Source organism: Hyla sarda, chromosome 13 (genome assembly GCF_029499605.1).
Source record: "Hyla sarda isolate aHylSar1 chromosome 13, aHylSar1.hap1, whole genome shotgun sequence".
Lineage (NCBI taxonomy): Eukaryota > Metazoa > Chordata > Amphibia > Anura > Hylidae > Hyla > Hyla sarda.
Window position 1 is genome coordinate 3,623,551 of NC_079201.1, and position 22,427 is coordinate 3,645,977.

The 22,427-nt window shown below is 41.0% G+C and overlaps 1 protein-coding gene across 24 annotated transcripts in view; it reads right to left on the reverse strand.

The window, feature by feature from the left end:
* Nucleotides 1-8,237: 8,237 nt before the first annotated feature.
* Nucleotides 8,238-22,427, reverse strand: part of SHISA6 (shisa family member 6) — a 595,422-nt gene continuing 581,232 nt past the window's right edge. For 20 of the 24 annotated variants that reach the window (XM_056549465.1, XM_056549454.1, XM_056549466.1 and 17 more), the window contains 2 exons: nt 19,105-19,257; nt 8,238-11,425 (listed from right to left, as the gene is read on the reverse strand). In XM_056549465.1, the coding sequence (XP_056405440.1) occupies nt 10,851-11,425; nt 19,105-19,257 (728 nt within the window). In that variant the 3' untranslated portion in view covers nt 8,238-10,850. The remainder of the gene's footprint in view (nt 11,426-19,104; nt 19,258-22,427) is intronic. The other 4 variants (XM_056549469.1, XM_056549462.1, XM_056549474.1 and 1 more) reach the window with 1 other exon arrangement.

The window sequence follows — 22,427 nt, forward strand, 5'->3', positions numbered from 1 at the left end:
TACAAGAATATAACTACTATAATACTGCCTCCTATATACAAGAATATAACTACTATAATACTGCTCCTATATACAAGAATATACCTACTATAATACTGCTCCTATATACAAGAATATAACTACTTTAATACTGCTCCTATATACAAGAATATACCTACTCAGGGGCGGACATATCACTTGTTCAGCCGGTTCGGCAGCACAGGGGCCCAGCGTGTTAGGGGGCCCTCCTAGTAGCCCAGGTCACAGCCTGGGCCTCACAGTCTGGGCCCCTGTAGGGCCCCCTTCCAGTACTTCATACTAAATGCTGCAGCAACAGGTCCCGGACCTGCCGCTGACAGCAGTAATTTACCTTTAAACCGGCCGGGCGAGACAGACAGGCCAGGGGCTGATGGGAACAGACGTGCCCCGCGCAGGCACACACGTCTGTTCCAAGCCCCTGACGTCACGTGTCATGGCCTCTGACCCCGGCAGAAGCGACAGGAGCAGCAAACCCTCCCGCCTCACAGCCGCATCGCTGAGCAGATGAGGTGAGGAGAGCGACGGTCGGGTGCAGGGCGGTGGGGGCGGGGGATTGTAATGATGATGAAGAGGACAGGAGGGGTGTTGAAGAGGTTGGTGGTGTAATGATAAGAAGGACTGGGGGTCTGGGAGAGCGTAGTGTTGATAAGGAGGACCAGAAGGGGGGTCAGGGGTGTAGTGATTAGGGAGTTTAATGTTGATGAGAAGGACTGGGGGGGGGGGTGTCAGCTGTGTAATAATGATGAGGTGCTTAAGGTATGTGGGGTGTATTGGGGTGATGAGGAGACTGAGGATGGAGTGCGTGGGGTGTATGGGGTGATGAGGAGACTGAGGATGGGGTGCGGGGGTGTATGGGGGTGATGAGGAGACTGAGGATGGAGTGCGTGGGGTGTATGGGGTGATGAGGATGGAGTGCATGGGTTGTATGGGGTGATGAGGAGACTGAGGATGGAGTGCATGGGGTGATGAGGAGACTGAGGATGTAGTGCATGGGGTGATGAGGAGACTGAGGATGTAGTGCATGGGGTGTATGCGGTGATGAGGAGACTGAGGATGGAGTGCATGGGGTGATGAGGAGATTGAGGATTGAGTGCATGGGGTGATGAGGAGACTGAGGATGGGCTGTGTGGGGTGTATGGGGTGATGAGGAGACTGAGGATGGAGTGCATGGGGTGTATGGGGGTGATGAGGAGACTGAGGATGGAGTGCATGGGGTGATGAGGAGATTGAGGATTGAGTGCATGGGGTGATGAGGAGACTGAGGATGGGGTGCGGGGGTGTATGGGGGTGATGAGGAGACTGAGGATGGAGTGCATGGGTTGTATGGGGTGATGAGGATGGAGTGCATGGGGTGTATTGGGTGATGAGGAGACTGAGGATGGAGTGCATGGGGTGATGAGGAGACTGAGGATGGAGTGCATGGGGTGTATGGGGGTGATGAGGATTGAGTGCATGGGGTGTATATGGTGATGAGGAGACTGAGGATGGAGTGCATGGGGTGTATGGGGTGATGAGGAGACTGAGGATGGAGTGCATGGGGTGATGAGGAGACTGAGGATGGAGTGCATGGGGTGTATGGGGGTGATGAGGATTGAGTGCATGGGGTGTATATGGTGATGAGGAGACTGAGGATGGAGTGCATGGGGTGTATGGGGGTGATGAGGAGACTGAGGATGGAGTGCATGGGGTGATGAGGAGACTGAGGATGGAGTGCGTGGGGTGTATGGAGTGATGAGGAGACTGAGGATGGGGTGCGTGGGGTGTATGGGGTGATGAGGAGACTGAGGATGAAGTGCATAGGGTGATGAGGAGACTGAAGATGGAGTGCATGGGGTGATGAGGAGACTGAGGATGGAGTGCATGGGGTGATGAGGAGACTGAGGATGGAGTGCATGGGGTGTATGGGGGTGATGAGGATTGAGTGCATGGGGTGTATATGGTGATGAGGAGACTGAGGATGGAGTGCATGGGGTGTATGGGGTGATGAGGAGACTGAGGATGGAGTGCATGGGGTGATGAGGAGACTGAGGATGGAGTGCGTGGGGTGTATGGAGTGATGAGGAGACTGAGGATGGGGTGCGTGGGGTGTATGGGGTGATGAGGAGACTGAGGATGAAGTGCATGGGGTGATGAGGAGACTGAGGATGGAGTGCATGGGGTGATGAGGAGACTGAGGATGGAGTGCATGGGGTGAGGAGGAGACTGAGGATGGAGTGCATGGGGTGAGGAGGAGACTGAGGATGGAGTGCATGGGGTGTATGGGGTGATGAGGAGACTGAGGATGGAGTGCATGGGGTGTATGGGGTGATGTGGAGACTGAGGATGGGGTGATGAGGAGACTGAGGATGGGGTGCGTGGGGTGTTTGGGGTGATGAGGAGACTGAAGATGGGGTGTGTGGGGTGATGAGGAGACCGAGGATGGGTTGTGTGGGGTGTATGGGGTGATGAGACTGAAGATGGGGTGCGTGGGGTGTATGGGGGTGATGAGACTGAGGATGGGGTGCGTGGGGTGTATGGGGTGATGAGGAGACTGAGGATGGGGTATATGGGGGTGATGAGGAGACCGAGGATGGGTTGTGTGGGGTGTATGGGGTGATGAGACTGAGGATGGGGTGCGTGGGGTGATGATTAGACTGAGAATGGGTTGTGTGGGGTGTATGGGGGGATGAGACTGAGGATGGGTTGTGTGGGGTGTATGGGGTGATGAGACTGAGGATGGGGTGCGTGGGGTGATGATTAGACTGAGAATGGGTTGTGTGGGGTGTATGGGGGGATGAGACTGAGGATGGGGTGTGGGGTGTATGGGGAGATGAGGAAACTGAGGATGGGTTGCATGGGGTGTATGGGGTGATGAGGAGACTGAGGATGGAGTGCGTGGGGTGTATGGGGTGATTCAGTGGTGTATCGTGGTTGGCAGTATTATATTAATAGAGTACAGTGGTTGGCAGTATTATATTCAGGGGTACAGTATTTGGCAGTATTATATTCGGGGGTACAGTGGTTGGCAGTATTATATTCAGGGGTACAGTGGTTGGCAGTATTATATTCAGGGGTACAGTGGTTGGCAGTATTATATTCAGGGGTACAGTATTTGGCAGTATTATATTCAGGGGTACAGTGGTTGGCAGTATAATATTCAGGGGTACAGTGGTTGGCAGTATAATATTCAGGGGTACAGTGGTTGGCAGTATTCAGGGGGTGCAGTGGTTGGCAGCATTATATTCAGGGGGTACAGTATTTGGCAAGGTTATAATGATTATTGTCATCATACAGAGGATGAGGATCTACTGACAAATTAAGGAACCAATGATGTCCAGGTGTCAGACTCTGCAGAGAAGATGGAAGAAATCCTGGTGTCTGGACCAGAGGAAGAAGAAAAGTAAAGACAACAGAGAAGACGTCACTCAGGTCAGTGATATCATTGTGTATTTTCCTAACTGTCCCATCAGAGCTGTAGTCACTGATATCATTGTGTAGTCTCCTGACTGTCCCATCAGCTGTAGTCACTTCAGACATGATGGGAGTTGCAGCTTTCCAACATCTCGGGAGCCACTTGAACCAAGGTGATTGGTGGGGGTCCCATGAGTCAGACCCCCACCATAAAAATGGGCTGTTTATTTTAAAATGCCTGGGCCTATTTTTGGTCCCAGTCTGGCCCTGCCTGTAAGTCACTTCTATCACTAAGGATAAGAAGCCAAGGAACCAGGGGGTGCCAAGGGGTGTCGTGCTAAGTCCAGGGGTGTGAATGTAAAGGGGAGCACTGCCCTCTGCCTCCCAGCTAGATACGGGTCAGGCTGACCCGGGGGAGTACTCACTGGGCCGCACACTGAGAGGGACAGGGGCCACCCGGAGCCCACCTCAGGAGTCGTTCCATCCACCTGTGGTGGACAAGGCAAGTGGCGACACTACACACGCGGGGTAAGTGGAGGCCCTCCGGTGGGGTCTAGGTACATGAGGGGGTACAGTGCTGTGGGGGGGGGGGGGGGCAGGCACATTCTTTGCACAGGGGCCCTCTGCTGTCTGTGTCAGCCCCTGTACCTACTATAATACTGCCTCCTATATACAAGAATATAACTACTATAATACTGCTCCTATAGACAAGAATATAAATACTATAATACTGCTCCTATATACAAGAATATAACTACTATAATACTGCTCCTATATATAGGAATATAACTACTACAATACTGCTCCTCTATACAAGAATATAACTACTATAATACTGCTCCTATATACAAGAATATAACTACTATAATACTGCTCCTATATACAAGAATATAACTAGTATAATACTGCTCCTATATACAAGAATATAACTACTATAATACTGCTCCTATATACAAGAATATAACTACTATAATACAGCTCCTATGTGCAAGAATACAATTACAATACTAGTGCTCTCTGCATGACAATATAAATATTATACTCTATGTACCTGATATATTCTCCTCTGCTGCAGTGGGTTTGGTGTGTCCCTAAATCTTTTATTACTCACATAACACATCCTGGTCTCTGCACACTTAGTCGCTTGTCTCTGCACACTTAGACACTCGTCTCTGCTGTCATTGTATCATAAGTATGGATTTCTAGTACAAGTCTCTTAAATGCAGTTTCATTGTTGCAGGTTCTTGTATATCGGTCATTAGAATTCCCAGGGTAGTGCGAGTCAGTTTCCTAGAAGCTGCAGCCCAAGGTTTTTTCCACCACAACACATGGGCAGAAGTTCAGAAGTTTTAACTTCCAATGGAATTTTTTTCTTTATCGTCTTCATTTTCGCGGCTGTCATGTTTTATTCGTTTTGTGGAGCACAAGTGACATAGAAGGATAACGTGATGGACCTCTCTCCCTTCTAGGGATTGTCATTTTCGCACATTAGGTTAGAAAAAGTGTCTCAATACAATACAAAGTCAATACAAGAGTAATACTTTATGCAAATATATATTGGGATAAAGTATATGACGGTCAAAAAAAAAATACTATTTGAATGCCCCAGAACTCATTGTGCATTGAATATTATAGAGGATGCACTGGTGGTACAAAGCATTGGATCAAGGTTGTAGTAGCTAGTAGACCATGCTATTGTTGTGGGGCCCTAGAAGCATTGGAAGCCCATTAAATAGCCATGATTCCGGATATCAGAAGAAATATCCTGAAAATTCAAGTTACCATGTATAGAGTTTCATTTGGACATAGCTAGTATTGACTCAAGCACCAAAAGGTGGCCCAGAAGGCTCTATCTTTGTGGTAGTTGTGGTAGTCACACCCACCACCTACAATGACTAGTAGAAGAACAATAGAACCAGAAGAACTAGAACTAGAAGAATATTCTGTTTACTGGAGAGTAACAACTGTTAGTATAAGCTAAGTGAACGCTACATAGCCAAGAAGGTTCCACTATAATTTTCTCCTTATGCTTTTCTTATAATGTAGCTACTCACGAGCTCAACATAGCCTCCCAGACTTTCCTTCACATCTCATCTCATCTATTTTGGATGGACACAAGTGGACTGAGATCCCCTGGTCCATCTATAGAGAACATGTCTATGTAAATTTTAATTGTTCCTTAAAGGGTTATTCCCATCTTATAACGTGATCATATATCATTAGGCTAGGTCATCACTTGTGGGACTGATTTCTACGACTCCTTTACCGATCGTGCAAATTAAGGGGCTCCAGTTCTACTTTATCATTAGGTGCCCACTGACTTGCAGTAGCTGTTGGCCAAATATCTTTTTGGCAAACAGCTATTTTTCCCACATACACATGATTGTTCGTCTCAGCTTGGAGTTGATGTTTTCTAAACAGACAAAGGGAAGTAAGTCGTTCCCAGACACCTCTCCCCCTTAAAACGAAAGGATTGGGCAGTTTAAATTAAATATGCCCAATCCTCTCCTTGGGAGGCCTCCATAAACATTACACAGTCATTCAGGTCCCACCAAAGTCAATGGGTGCAGCCAAATTTCCAATAATGTGTATGGGGGCCTTAACTTTTTGGCCCTAGTCACCCGCTGTGAAGGGAGAGGCAACAAAGACCCATGCAAAATTAACTGGGCTGGGTGTGATTCCTTGTTCAGATGGGTCAGGCAGTAAAGATAGGGTCAGGTGGGAAAGATAGAAGGGAATTCAGAACTAAATCAATGCTGCAGCTACATCATTCTTAGAATTGGTGGGGGGCCCAGAGGCAAACCACCACCTGTCATAAAGTGATTGCACATCCTAGCGGATATACAAGCCTATGGCACTACAATGCCCTAATAAATCCCCCCCAAAGGATCCTTCTGAAGAAGATCTGCTACCATGCTCCAGTTTACTTACCTCCACAGCTGCCATGGTTCACTTCTCCTCTACAAGCAGTGCCAAGATGCCAACTGGATCTCTCCTATGGAGTTCCCCTCACTGCTGTTCTGGGCACTCTTAGCGCTCATGCTAGCTCTTACCTACTGAGAATGCCAGTGAGTGCTGTTGATTTTCTTTCTCCTCCAATGCGCCAGCAATATACCCCTATTTAATGGCCACCTGCTTCTCAGGTTCCAGCAGAAGCAATAAGGTTTAACTGATCCTGAAAAATACAAAGGTGAATATCTCAAAGAAGTTCTCAGTATTGACCTGGCTAATTTCCTAACCCTTCTATTGCTAGGTCTTACCTACTGACTGTTGTCCAAACTCTGTCTGATCTTCTGCCTATTACAGTGTTGATTGAACTCTAGCTGTCCTGACCTTCTGCCTTTTTCCTTGTTGACTAATCTCCGTCTGTCCTGATCTTCTGCCTGTTTCCTTGTTGACTAATCTCTGCCTGTCCTGATCTTCTGCCTGTTACCTTGTTGAGTAATCTCCGCCTGTTCTGATCTTCTGCCTGTTACCTTGTTGAGTAATCTCCACCTGTCCTGATCTTCTGTCTGTTTCCTTGTTGAGTAATCTCCGCCTGTCCTGATCTTCTGCCTGTTACCTTGTTGAGTAATCTCTGCCTGTCCTGATCTTCTGCCTGTTTCCTTGTTGAGTAATCTCCGCTTGTCCTGATCTTCTGCCAGTTACCTTGTTGAGTAATCTCCGCCTGTCCTGATCTTCTGCCAGTTACCTTGTTGAGTAATCTCTGCTTGTCCTGATCTTCTGCCTGTTACCTTGTTGAGTAATCTCCGCTTGTCCTGATCTTCTGCCAGTTACCTTGTTGAGTAATCTCCGCTTGTCCTGATCTTCTGCCTGTTACCTTGTTGAGTAATCTCCGCCTGTCCTGATCTTCTGCCTGTTACCTTGTTGAGTAATCTCCACCTGTCCTGATCTTCTGCCTGTTTCCTTGTTGAGTAATCTCCGCTTGTCCTGATCTTCTGCCAGTTACCTTGTTGAGTAATCTCCGCCTGCCCTGATCTTCTGCCTGTTACCTTGTTGACTAATCTCCGCCTGCCCTGATCTTCTGAATGTTACAATGTTGACTGAACTCCACCTGCCCCGATTTTCTGCTTGTTACCATGATGACCAAACCCCTTCTGCAGTGATCTTCCGAATGTTTCATTGTTGACTGACTTCTGCCTGCCTTGATTTTCTGCCTGTTACAGTGTTGACTGAACTACATCTGCCCTGGTCTTTTGCCTGTTACCATGTTGACCAAGGCCAAATTACCCTGATCTTCTACATCTTACATTGTTGACTGAACTCTCCCTGTCCTGATCTTCTGCCTGTTACAATGTTGACTTAACTCCGTCTGCCTTTTTCTTCTGCTTTTTACCATGTTGACTGAATTCAGCCTGCCCTGACCTTCTGCCTGTTAGATTGGTGAAAGAACTTTGCCTGCCCTGATCTTTTGCCTGTTATGCTAGTTGATCAAACTCTGCCTGCCCAGACTATGTGCTGATTGACAATATCTTCTGGCTGCTCATACGGTACTGTTCTTGGACATTTCTACGATTCTTGTAAAAACTTTCTCTAAGCGTAATGACCTGAGTGTTTTCTACAACGAAGTCCAGAATCCTTAAAGGTGAATATAAGGGGGTCCCCTCCAAATACAAATCAGAAACCCAGCAAATTCACTATGACTACCAGGTAGGCTGGACCCAAAGTTTTGATAAAATACCAATGATACAAATCGGCCACAAGATTTCAAAGGGTAAATATCCTTTATTTCAAAGTACGATGTCAACAGTATACCATCGCCTTAATCTCTCCCTAGCCCCCCCCCCCCCCCCCAAGCTTTTACAAGCCGACGAACTCTCCAGGTTAAAAACATTTTACCTTTTATTTCATACATAATTTATTACACACCTTTACAAAAACATTTCGCTTTCTCTAAATGTACATTTTATGTCTGAAGTTTAGTATACCATGAAATTAAGATGCCAGTGTAATATATGACAAGCAGAACAACAGACAATGCATATTGAACGCCAAAAAAATCTATAGGCAATCTTTTTTCTCATCTAAAACTAGCCTAAAATAAGGCAGAATAAAATTTTCATTGTAGATTATGTCACAGCTGATTTCTCTTAATATATATATATATTATCTATATAGGAAATATTATAATTGCCTGATTTCACCAGAACGGAAAAAAATGATTTTATTTTACAGCCATGAATTTAACTAAAAGAAAAAAAACTAACTTATTTTATTGCTGGTTTTTGATGGAATGATTCCCCCACCCCCAAAAATGTATTGCCAGGACCCTTTTCAAAGATTTTTTGCAGGGTTTATTTTTGAATGTTACATTATGCATTTTTCAATCCACTTTTGCTAAGGACGTTCAATTAAAAATGGGTAAAATTCATAATTAAATATATAAGTATTTTTTTTTTTATAAATGATAGTTTTACATTTTCACTTTTGTTTTGTTTTTTTTTAAAGCTTTTTTTTATTTATTTTTTTACAATTTAACCGCATCACAATAAAATGTAAACCCTGTCTCGAAAGACGAGAGCACACATACAAAAATATTTAATTTGTTAAACACGGGAAAATTCACTATTCTAAGGGCTAAATCAACCAAGAAATTTTTATTTTCAACTTAACCAACCAGGACATAATAACCTAAGACACTTATTTGTGCAATTTTTGCCATCAGACATATTAAAAACATTTTCAGATTAATTTCCGTTCACATACAAACCTATTACCGAGACTGAATATCGTTATATTCTATGCCATTATTATTATTTTTTTTTTTATGGTGTTCTGGAGTTTTAAGTACAATAAAGTAAAATATTTCAGAATTAAAAAAAGAAAAACATTATTATTCAAAACATTTAATTTGTTTTATTTTTACAGACTGTAATACCTCTGGAAGCCTGCAGGTGTCGCTTGAGATTCTCCTGCCTGTTTTTGCTTGAATAAAAAGCACAGAAGGGATTCTTTTTTTATCTCTTTTTATACAGTTTTGTTTACAAAATGTAATATCATATATATGTCTATAAAACAATGTAGATCACATACCACTAGAAAATGTTCATGTATGTGAAACCGCGAGATGACCGCTGAGAAACTTAATGGCGCTGAATATTTAATATATATATTTGTAAAAATGTAACAAGCCTGGGAGTGTGCATGTGGTATTACTGTAATACCTAAGGTTAAATATTTTTTTTTATTTTTATTTTAAAAAACATAGAAAAACTCTAAATGAGACTTACATTTAGAAATATATGGCACAAGTATGTAGAGAGGGGTCACTTATTTATTAAAATCTACAGAGATGTAGAATGGCCTCTTTTCCCATAAGCTTAGGCTGTTCACGCGGCTAATATATTAGGGCAATGATAGGATAAATACACTTTCAATGAGTGTTTGATCCCACTGTGTTTTTTTTTTTTCTAGATACAAGTAATTTTAAAATGTTATTTTTTTTTTTTACATTATGAGTAATCTACATATGCCCACCTCACGAGTCAATAATCTTTGTATTAAAAAATTAGTCTAGATTAATAGTAATACGATGGTCTCATAGTCTACAACAGTGGTTAGTGATGAGTAAAATGGCACCAAATCATTACAATTTTCACACAAAAGGTTCTAACTCAAAAATGTCTTCTCCAGTCGACTATGTTACATGAGTCCCGTACACGTTCCCATCACGATGGAAGGCATGTGAGGTCGAGAGTATTTGTTACAAAATATCCATGTCGAGTATTGTACAGACTCGTGACATCATTTGATTATTGTCTAGAAGAAATCCCATCCCCGATCTACCTACCAACATCTATTTACAAAGCGGGTTAAGATAAAAATTGGATAGACGATGGGCTCTAGTTTTGTGCTTGTTGAGACGCACCCCGACTAGTTCCTACATTAACAGAGCAGACGATTATAGGCACTAATAAATATTCCAGTAAAGATGACCCTTCTTTCAGATAAAATCGTCTCCACCACACTAGTAGACTTTTATGACCTCACCATGTTGGTAACACATATACTGGGTGGACTGATGAAAGGATGTGAGGCGTTGAGGTGTTGACTACATGCTACATACAGAGATAATGGTTGGCCTTGTCTGTCCTACAACCGTAAAGCTCTTTCCAGCAGTCAGGATACGCATTCTTATTGTCGATCAACTCTTCCCTACACAGCCTGCCTTAAAAATCACTCATTTTGATGGACCCACAAATAAACCCAAGCGTGTTAGCATAGATAAGCCCTTAAAAACTCCCTCAACGCCTCTATCTTTTGGATCCAGTTTCTTCTGCTTCATGTGACCATTTATGACTTAGACAAGAATGAGTAATGGGCATGAGGTTGACCAATGTGACATAAAATCAGAGGTCTTCTTGGCCCACAAGGCCACTGTAGTGTGGTATCCTGGGACTGCTTCAGTCTGTATCGATTATCTACAAATAACATTATGTAAATCAAACAGTCACTTCTGTTTTGCTAGCTGTGCGGTACTGTTGGTGGTGTCCGGGAATATAATGCAGCTGTTCGACTGTGTTGTGCCTCCGTGAAGCGAAGGCTTGACGTTTGGCAGCAGTTTGGTTCAGACCCAACGTATTATATAAGTTATTTGAGGCACTGGGATGAGAGTGCATCTTTGTCATCCGGTAACGATCCAACATGGGAGTGGAAACAAAGACATCCGTTTGGGAAATGGCTCTTGACATGGACTTCTCTTGAAAATCAGACCTCTTGAGGGTCATGGCCTTGTCTGGTGACAGAAGAGGATCTTGAGAATGTAGCCGTTCGGCAGAGAGAAGCTGCTCATCTGACAGGATTCGATCATATGGCAATCCATACCCTTCTTCCGGCATGTTCTTGTCTGGAGACAAGACTCGGTCCTGAGACATGGCACGCACAGGTCTTCTTGGCCTCTCTCTATAGTTCGACTGATCCTGAGTCATTTTTATGACATTGAGGGGAAGCGTTCCCCTAGCTGCCAAATCGGGGAGATGCCGTCGTCTTGAATAATAGTCGTCGGCTTCTTTGTCAGCTGTAACAATAAGAAATAAAGACGTTCAGATATTACAATATTTTTGTTCCCAGATATTATAGCTCCTTAAATCCTTGGTCTTGGAAACAAGTCGTTGAGATGTATTTTTAAAGCTGAAATGTAGATGGAAACTGCAATAATTAACCTTAACACTGACATTAAACATAACATTAGCATAGCAGCAAACATATAAAAACAGGGTGACAAGCAAAGGACATGGCAGAGACGACAGTGTACGGGTTATTTGCATGTCATGGCTGAACAGTTGGATGACATTGGTTTTTTAGGATATTTATATTCAGTGTGTCCAATGTAGCTTATGCTGGCATGAGGTAAACCTGGAGAGGCCTCAATCACATCTTGTTTTTTTGCTACATATCCAGTTTATGTTGGGATATCGGTAAAAAAAAAAGGTATCCTCGCGTATATCACAGCATACACTAAGAAGGCCCAGTGACATCAATGAACTGGATGAGGTCTACTAAAGGCCATGTTTGGTCTGTGTAGTGGACTATGCTTTTGAATCCTCCAAAAAGTATATGCTTGGGAAATAGTCAACCAAAACCAATGGGCCGACCATAATTTGGTTGACTATTTGTACTTTGTTTTATACATTAGAGAAGCTTAAAGCTGGTATTTTCACCTATACCATCAATGTAGCTCACAATAAGATCTTATTAGGTCCTAAGATTCTAGGTCCCATTCGCTTTGGGTCAATGGTAATCTATGATCTAGGTAAACATGCTCTATGCTGGACAAGCTGAAGGTGTGTAGACAGAGTGACTGAATCACCCAACATCAACTGTGACTGTTTCTTAATATTGATTGGAAGAAGCATAGCAGTGACACGACAAGTTGTTGGTGCCAAATGGTTTATATAATGAACAGTCCATTGGTGAAATCCTTGGGGCGACACTTACCGACCTCATAGCTTCCTCATTGTACTACACTTCTATAGATAACTTTTAGGCAAATTGTAGGTCCACTGGATCCTTGGTCACTTTTTATCTTTACATTTTATTAGGACTGCCACACCTGGATATTGTGGGGAAATATTGCAGAATTTTCCCATGTTGGTTGGAGATGGGGGAATTAAGATTTGTTTCTCAAATCTGAAGTGGTCAAAACTATTCACTTTGAGAGTTGGACATATGCTCTTTCGATGGTGTTTCTGGAAGCATTCCTTCTCCATACCTTATGCGATATTGTTGTAACTTCTATGCATATGTTACAGAGAACCATCTATTTAACAGTACAGCAAGAGGCCTGGGGGTCCTGCTCACAAAGCTTACAAGGCTTAAAGGGGTACTCCGCTGCTCAGCATTTGGAACAAACTGTTCTGAACACTGGAGCCGATGCTGGGAGCTCGTGACGTCATAGTCCCGCCCCCTCATGACATCACGCCAAACCCCCTCAATGCAAGTCTATGGGAGGGGGTGTGAAGGATGTCACGCCCCCTCCCATAGACTTGCATTGAGGGGGCGGGGCTATGATGTAACGAGCTCCCGGCGACGGCTCCAGCATTCGGAACAGTTTGTTCAAAACACTGAGCAGCGGAGTACCCCTTTAAGGAATGGGAAAGTCCAGTATGTGCTCTTTAGGTAACTTTAAGGGTAGGGTCAGGATCCGCAGAGTATTTTACGATGCAGATCCACCAGTTACCAACCCTAGAGTGACCCCTCTGCCTGGGTGCGTATGTAGCAGCAATCTGCTGTAACAAGCACACACAGGGATCTGTGCGACTGTAGTAAACTGCTCGCGCATGCGCAAGCAGTTTGCTACGTTCGCGAAGATCCCTGTGTGTGCTCGTAGCAGTGGATTGCTGCTACGAGCGGACACACATGCAAAGGCAGGGGGGCTCACTCTAGGGTCGGTCACCGGCAGATCCGCAGCGTATTTTACGCCCTTTTGCTGTTCCTTTACCCTACCCTAAAAGGAATTTTTGATGATGAAACCTATAACTGTCTCATATGTGAACATATACTAGTAAGTAAAGTTATTTTACTACCTTTCTGTGGCCTTTCATGCTTTTGTTTGCTCTTTTTTGGGGGATTTCACGGTATGGCTCATCGGTGAAGCTCTGTCAGAATACTGGCGCAGGGCCCGGACGTGTTGTCTTGGGGATACAAGCTCTTGTCATAGGATATTCTGTATTCTGCATTCACCAGAGACAGTTACAGTATATGATATCTACATCACACTAAGGGGTCTTGTACATCTTCTTTAACGTACATCTTCTTTAGCGGAGACACAAACATGGCTGCCGCAGTGAGCACCGGGGAGGGGCGCAGGAGTCCTTTGTTCTCACTGTAAGATGTGAACCTCAGAGACGGAACAATTGTTTGGATGAAGTTGACGAGGGAAAGACGTTATTTTTAGCGTGTTCTACCAGCAGCACCTGAGAGGGTACACGCCGGGCGCCTCCTGCCAACTTCCTCCCACACCGCGCAAGGTTCAGAATTGTCTTCACCACATTTGAGATTCAAAGACATCAAGCTGTTGTTTACTGAATTCTGTAATATTTTCCAGCTCGAAGATTCCGTAGCTCACAATGACGCCAGAATAAAATAAATTAACACCAGTGTAATCAGAGAAAAGCAGAGAACGTAGGAAAATATCCATTAACATCTGTCCCTAAATTATAATATATTAATCCATCTATCCATCTAATATCTATCTATCTCATATCTATCTATCTCATATCTATGTATCTATCCCATATCCATCTATCTATCTATCTATCTCATATCTATCTCATATCTATCTATCTATCTATCTATCTCATATCTATCTATCTATCTCACATCCATCTATCTCACATCCATCTATCTCACATCCATCTATCTATCTATCTATCTCATATCTATCTATCTCATATCTATTTATCTATCTATCTCATATGTATCTATATCATATCTATCTATCTCATATCTATCTCATATCTATCTCATATCTATCTATCTATCTATCTATCTATCTCATATCTATCTATCTCATATCTATTTATCTATCTATCTATCTATCTCATATGTATCTATATCATATCTATCTATCTCATATCTATCTCATATCTATCTCATATCTATCTATCTCATATCTATATATCTCATATGTATCTATATCATATCTATCTATCTCATATCTATCTATATCATATCTATCTATCTCATATCTATCTATCTATCTCATATCTATCTATCTCATATCTATTTATCTATCTCATATCTATCTATATCATATCTATCTCATATCTATCTATCTATCCATCTCATATCTATCTATCTCATATTTATCTATCTCATATCTATCTATCTATCTATCACATAACTATCTATCTCATATATATCTATCTCATATCTATCTATCTAACTATATCTCATATCTATCTATCTCATATCTATTTCACATCAATCTATCTCATATCCATCTATCTCACATCTATCTATCTATCTCATATGTATCCATCTATTTATCTATCTCATATCTATCTATCTATCTATCTCATATGTATCCATCTATTTATCTATCTCATATCTATCTATCTATCTCATATGTATCCATCTATTTATCTATCTCAAATCTATCTATCTATCTCATATTTATTTATCTATCTCATATCTATCTATCTCATTTCTATCTATCTCACAATCTATCTATCTCATGTTTATCTATCTATCTATTTCATATCTATCTATATCTATCTATCTATCTAATATCTATCTCATATCTATCTATCTATTTCATATTTATCTATCTATCTAATATCTATCTCATATCTATTTATCTATCTATCTATCTCATATCTACCTATCTCACATCAATCTATCTATCTCATATCCATCTATCTATCTATCTATCTCATATGTATCCATCTATTTATCTATCTATCTAATATCTATCTCATATCTATCTATCTATCTATCTCATATCTATCTATCTCATATCTATCTATCAATCTATCTCATATCTAGCTATCTCATATCTATCTATCTCATATCTATCTATATCATATCTATCTATCTCATATCTAGCTATATCTATCTATCTCATATCTAGCTATCTATCTTTCTATCTATCTCATATCTATCAATATAATATTTATCTCATATGTATCTATCTATATGTCTGTCTATCTATCTTGTTTTCAGAAAATATAAGTCATATAATAAGAATATAAGTCTAATTACACTTTGTCTTTCGATTCTTCACCATTTTCAGCATCTCCGCTTGCTGTCGGAATGGCTCTTCCTCTGGGGCTGGAGAACCCGACGGCTTTGTTCAATCTTTCAATGTAGATGAGTACTATCAGCCTGGCCTCCCAAGACAGAAGGGAACTTCATGCCGCTGCTCTTGTCATTTACAGATGACTTCCTAGACCAATACACTGTAACAAACCTTCACCTCAAAGCAGCAACAGATCATGACAGCAAGCAGAGATCTTGGAAAACGTCGAAGGAGCCAAACGTAAAATATATTTTATGGAAATCCTGTTGCATTAACCCCGGCCTTGCCACTTTTTGACACCCGCGGGATCTGCCACCGAGTGATTTATGTTCTCGCCCGTACGAGATAAAAAATGTGAATAAATATTCTTCGCTCCTCCGGCTGCACGAACGCTTTATAATTTCCTTTTATGTCTTCCTGAGGAGAATTTTTGTACTTTATATGCAAAAGAAATTAGGCGGTGTATTTAAGCTCGCCTGCGCGTGTCTGTGTCTGATGATTTCCTGGCCCCCGTACCTAATGCCAGACTTAATAGTCGTCATGGAAATTGAGCGCTCCGGCCTGTTCATTCATACATATGCAGTGGGTGCGCGCGCCGCTTACACTGATGGATTCTGCTGTGTTCTCCACACGTTGGGCGTGTTATCACTAAATTAGCTATTTGGGGTTGCACGATCAACGATGGCTCCTGGTAATGGCTGGATGTAGGGGGCGCTGTAACATCATTTGCATTGTTCTACCACATTGGTCTTCAAAGTGCCAACCTGCAGATGCTGCAAAATGACAACTCCCAGCATGCCCGGACAGCCGTTGGCTGTCCGGGCATGCTGGGAGTTGTCATTTTGCAACATCTGGAGGCCTGCCGTTTGAAGACGACTGTTCCAGCAGAAAACTAGGACCCCCCCACCACCAACACCATCCACCAAATCTGCTCTTTGTATATATATATATATACGACCATACCGCGCTGCGGAGGAAGTTGTTTTGTCCATTCCCCCTCTGTTGTCATCCGTGCCTGTTTTTTCGAAAACAAAAAATGGGCAGAGATGACAGAGGATGAGGAAAGAACCGAATGTGTTACGGAGGTGGAGCATAGACGTTCACCGTTTTCGGCCTGGAACCATCATTTTCTTGTCGTCCCCCCCCCCCCATATTTGTTTTGTCTTCTTCTTCACTTTGTCATCTGAGCCGATTTATTTTGTTTCTTAAAAAACAGGCACAGAAAGAAGAGGAAGGAAGGTAACTGGGCTTCTAGTCTTATACGGCTGTTTCGGGGGCTTTGCGATGCTACTGGTTTGGAGCAAAGAGTCTTGACGGTCTTGATTTCCAAAAAGGTTGGGCCGGGGTCAAAAGAGGTGACTGAATAGAAGGACTGCTATCGTGGCCGTCATCATATGGATTAGATGGTAAGTGGTGGGTGGGAGATAACACCAGATCTGGAGTATATCAACAGGAGGAAGGGATGTTGGGAAATTTGGGTGGTCTACACCATCATCCAAGTCAATAACACCAGATGTATGAGATGGATAAAAGCAACAGCTGCAGTTTATGATAAATAGACATGCTGCCTTAACTGTGCAAATTAGACAAGGTGTGAGGGATCATCATTGGGAAGTTTGGGTTGGTCTACACCATCATCCAAGTCAATAACACCAGATGTATGAGATGGATAAAAGCAACAGCTGCAGTTTATGATAAATAGACATGTTGGCCTTAACTGTGCAGATTAGACAAGGTGTGAGGGATCATCATTGGGAAGTTTGGGTTGGTCTACACCATCATCCAAGTCCGTTGCACCAGATGTATAAATTGGACTATAGCAACAGCTGCAGTTTATGCAAAAAACTGCCATGGTGGCCTTTACTGTGCAGATTAAATGGGTGAGGTGTGAGGGAGGGTTGTTGGGAAGTCTGGGTTGTGTACATCACCATCTAAATCCAAATTACCAGATCTGAGTTGGAGTATAGAAAAAGATGCAACTTATGGTGAAAAGAATACCATGGTGGCATTCATGGTGCAGAATAGATGAGTGAGTTGTGAGGGAGGGTCATTGGGAAGTTTGGGTTGGTCTGTAAAAATGGCACTATAGCAACAGCTGCTGCTTATGCTAAAAATGTCAATGGTGGCCTTTACTGTGCAGATACAATGGGTGAGGTGTGAGGGAGGGTTGTTGGGAAGTTTGGGTTGGTGTACACCAACATCAATGTCCAAAGCACCAGATCTGAGTTGGAGTATAGCAAAAGATGCAACTTATAGTGTAAAGACTAGTATGGTGGCCTTCACTGTGCAAAATAGATGAGTGAGTTGTGAGGGAGGGTCATTGGGAAGTTTGGGTTGGTCTACACCATCATCCATGTCCTTGGCACTGAATCTATGAGTTGGGTTATAGCAACAGCTGCAGCTTATGCTGAATAGATCGGCAAGGTGGCCTTTATTGTACAGAATAAATGAGGGAAGTGAGAGGGAAAATCGTAGGGTAGTTTGAGTTGGCCTACACCCCCATCTAAGTCCAAAGCACCAGATCTGAGTTGGAGTAAAACAACAGCTGAAGCTTATGCTAAAAAGACTGGCATGGTGGCCTTTACTGTGCAGATTAGATGAGTGAGGTGGAAAGAAGAGTTTCGGGACCTTTGGGTTGGTTTAAACCATCATCCAAGTCAACAGCATCAGATCAATTGGAATATAACAACAGCTTCAGCTTATGCTAAAAAAGACTAGCATGGTGGCCTTTACTGTACAGAATAGATGAGTGAGGTGTGAGGTAGGGCCATGTGGTAATTTGGGTTGGTCTACATCGCCATCTAAGCCCAAAGCACCAGATCTGAGTTGGAGTATAAACAATGTCATTGTGGCCTTCACTATGCAGATTAGCTGCGTGAGCTGTGAGGGAGGGTTGTTGGGAATTTTGGGTTGATCTACACCATTATCTATGTCCATAGCACCAGATTTATGAGTTGGAGTATAGCAACAGCTACAATTTATGGTGAAAAGACTGGCATAGCGGCCTTCATTGTATCGATTATATGATTGAGGGAAGTTTGGGTTTTTCTACACCATCATTTAAGAACAAACCACTAGATGTGTAAGTTGGAGTATAGAAACAGCTGCAGCCTATACTGGATGGGCTACATAAAAAGAATAAGTGCTTATTAATGTGCATTTCCTTTAGTCTCTATGTTCTCCCTGGTTTATACTCCTGAATCCTCCAGGTTGGTGAACGTGCCAACTAAAAACCAGTTTATCCTCTCACAATGACTGATGCCTACGGCTGAACAGTAGGCTCCATACTGGTAATAAGATGGAAGGAGGTCTCCAAGCGTCACATAGAGTTATCATACAGATAATAGAGACACAGAAACACAATGTGCATGAAACACTTTAGCAACGCGGCCACATTTACATTATCTACCTGCCCAAGGTAATGATGAACGTAAAGTGAAATGAACGACACCTACTTAATTTCTTCAGAGAGGAATATTTACTTGGATTGGTCTTGACGGCCGACTCATAGGACGGAGGAAGGTGGGAGAGGTTCTGAAAGGATCTGGAGAAGGACAGGTCGTACGGCTCCGTGGCAGAGGTCAGGATATTGTTCACACGTGGCTTTTCTGTAAGAAAGAAAATAAACAAGACTGAGTTCTTATGTCATAAACCCCAAAGGTTTGTCTTCCAATGATATACACAGGAATATACCTATAGGAAGGGGCAGAAAAATACTGCAGAGTAAGAATCTTCAAATACAGCAAAATATCTCCTGTATATAGTGATATGGACCATGGGTACATACTGTATATAATATATATGTACAGCTGGTATAAGTTATATATCTCCTGTATATAGTGATATGGACCATGCTGGTATAATCTGGGTATATACTGTATATAATTATATATGTACAGCTGGTATAGGTTATATATCTCCTGTATATAGTGATATGGACCATGCTGGTATAACCTGGGTATATACTGTATATAATATATATGTACAGCTGGTATAAGTTATACATCTCCTGTATATATTGATATGCACCATGCTGGTATAACCTGGTATATACTGTATATAATATATATGTACAGCTGGTATAAGTAATATATCTCCTGTATATATTGATATGCATCATGCTGGTATAACCTGGTATATACTGTATATAATATATATGTACAGCTGGTATAAGTTATATATCTCCTGTATATAGTGATATGGACCATGCTGATATAACCTGGTATATACTGTATATAATTATATATGTACAGCTGGTATAAGTTATATATCTCCTGTATATAGTGATATGGACCATGCTGATATAACCTGGTATATAATGTATATAATTATATATATATATGCAGCTGGTATAAGTTATATATCTCCAGTATATAGTGATATGGACCATGCTGGTATAACCTGGGTATATACTGTATATAATATATATGTAAAGCAGGTATAAGTTATATATCTCCTGTATATAGTGATATGGACCATGCTGGTATAACCTGGGCATATACTGTGTATAATATATATGTACAGCTGGTATACGTTATATATCTCCTGTATATACTGATATGGACCATGCTGGTATAACCTGGGTATATACTGTATATAATATATATATGTACAGCTGGTATAAGTTATATATCTCCTGTATATAGTGATATGGACCATGCTGGTATAACCTGGTATATACAGTATATAATATATATATATGTACAGCTGGTATAAGTTATATATCTCCTGTATATAGTGATATGGACCATGCTGGTATAACCTGGGTATATACTGTATATAATATATATGTACAGCTGGTATAAGTTATATATCTCCTGTATATAGTGATATGGACCATGCTGGTATAACCTGGGTATATACTGTATATAATATATATGTACAGCTGGTATACATTATATATCTCCTGTATATAGTGATATGGACCATGCTGGTATAACCTGGGTATATACTGTATATAATATATATATGTACAGCTGGTATAAGTTATATATCTCCTGTATATAGTGATATGGACCATGCTGATATAACCTGGTATATACAGTATATAATATATATATGTACAGCTGGTATAAGTTATATATCTCCTGTATATAGTGATATGGACCATGCTGGTATAACCTGTGTATATACTGTATATAATATATATGTACAGCTGGTATAAGTTATATATCTCCTGTATATAGTGATATGGACCATGCTGGTATAACCTGTGTATATACTGTATATAATTATATATATATGCAGCTGGTATAAGTTATATATCTCCTGTATATAGTGATATGGACCATGCTGGTATATACTGTATATAATATATATGCACAGCTGGTATAAGTTATATATCTCCTGTATATAGTGATATGGACCATGCTGGTATAACCTGGGTATATACAGTATATAATTATATATATATATATATATATATATGCAGCTGGTATAAGTTATATATCTCCTTTATATAGTGATATGGACCATGCTGGTATAACCTGGTATATACTGTATATAATATATATGTACAGCTGGTATAAGTTATATATCTCCTGTATATAGTGATATGGACCATGCTGGTATAACCTGGGTATATACTGTATATAATATATATGTACAGCTGGTATACGTTATATATCTCCTGTATATAGTGATATGGACCATGCTGGTATAACCTGAGTATATACTGTATATAATATATATGTACAGCTGGTATAAGTTATATATCTCCTATATATAGTGATATGGACCATGCTGGTATAACCTGGGTATATACTGTATATAATATATATGTACAGCTGGTATAAGTTATATATCTCCTGTATATAGTGATATGGACCATGCTGGTATATACTGTATATAATTATATATGTACAGCTGGTATAAGTTATATATCTCCTGTATATAGTGATATGGACCATGCTGGTATAACCTGTATATACTGTATATAATATATATGTACAGCTGGTATAAGTTATATATCTCCTGTATATAGTGATATGGACCATGCTGGTATAACCTGGGTATATACTGTATATAATATATATGTACAGCTGGTATAAGTTATATATCTCCTGTATATAGTGATATGGACCATGCTGGTATATACTGTATATAATATATATGTACAGCTGGTATAAGTTATATATCTCCTGTATATAGTGATATGGACCATGCTGGTATAACCTGGTATATACTGTATATAATATATATGTACAGCTGGTATAAGTTATATATCTCTTGTATATAGTGATATGGACCATGCTGGTATAACCTGGTATATACTGTATATAATATATATGTACAGCTGGTATAAGTAATATATCTCCTGTATATATTGATATGGACCATGCTGGTATAACCTGGGTATATACTGTATATAATATATATGTACAGCTGGTATAAGTTATATATCTCCTGTATATAGTGATATGGACCATGCTGGTATAACCTGGTATATACTGTATATAATATATATGTTACAGCTGGTATAAGTTATATATCTCCTGTATATAGTGATATGGACCATGCTGGTATAACCTGGTATATACTGTATATAATTATATATGTACAGCTGGTATAAGTTATATATCTCCTGTATATAGTGATATGGACCATGCTGGTATATACTGTATATAATTATATATGTACAGCTGGTATACGTTATATATCTCCTGTATATAGTGATATGGACCATGCTGGTATAACCTGGTATATACTGTATATAATATATATGTACAGCTGGTATAAGTTATATATCTCCTGTATATAGTGATATGGACCACTTTGC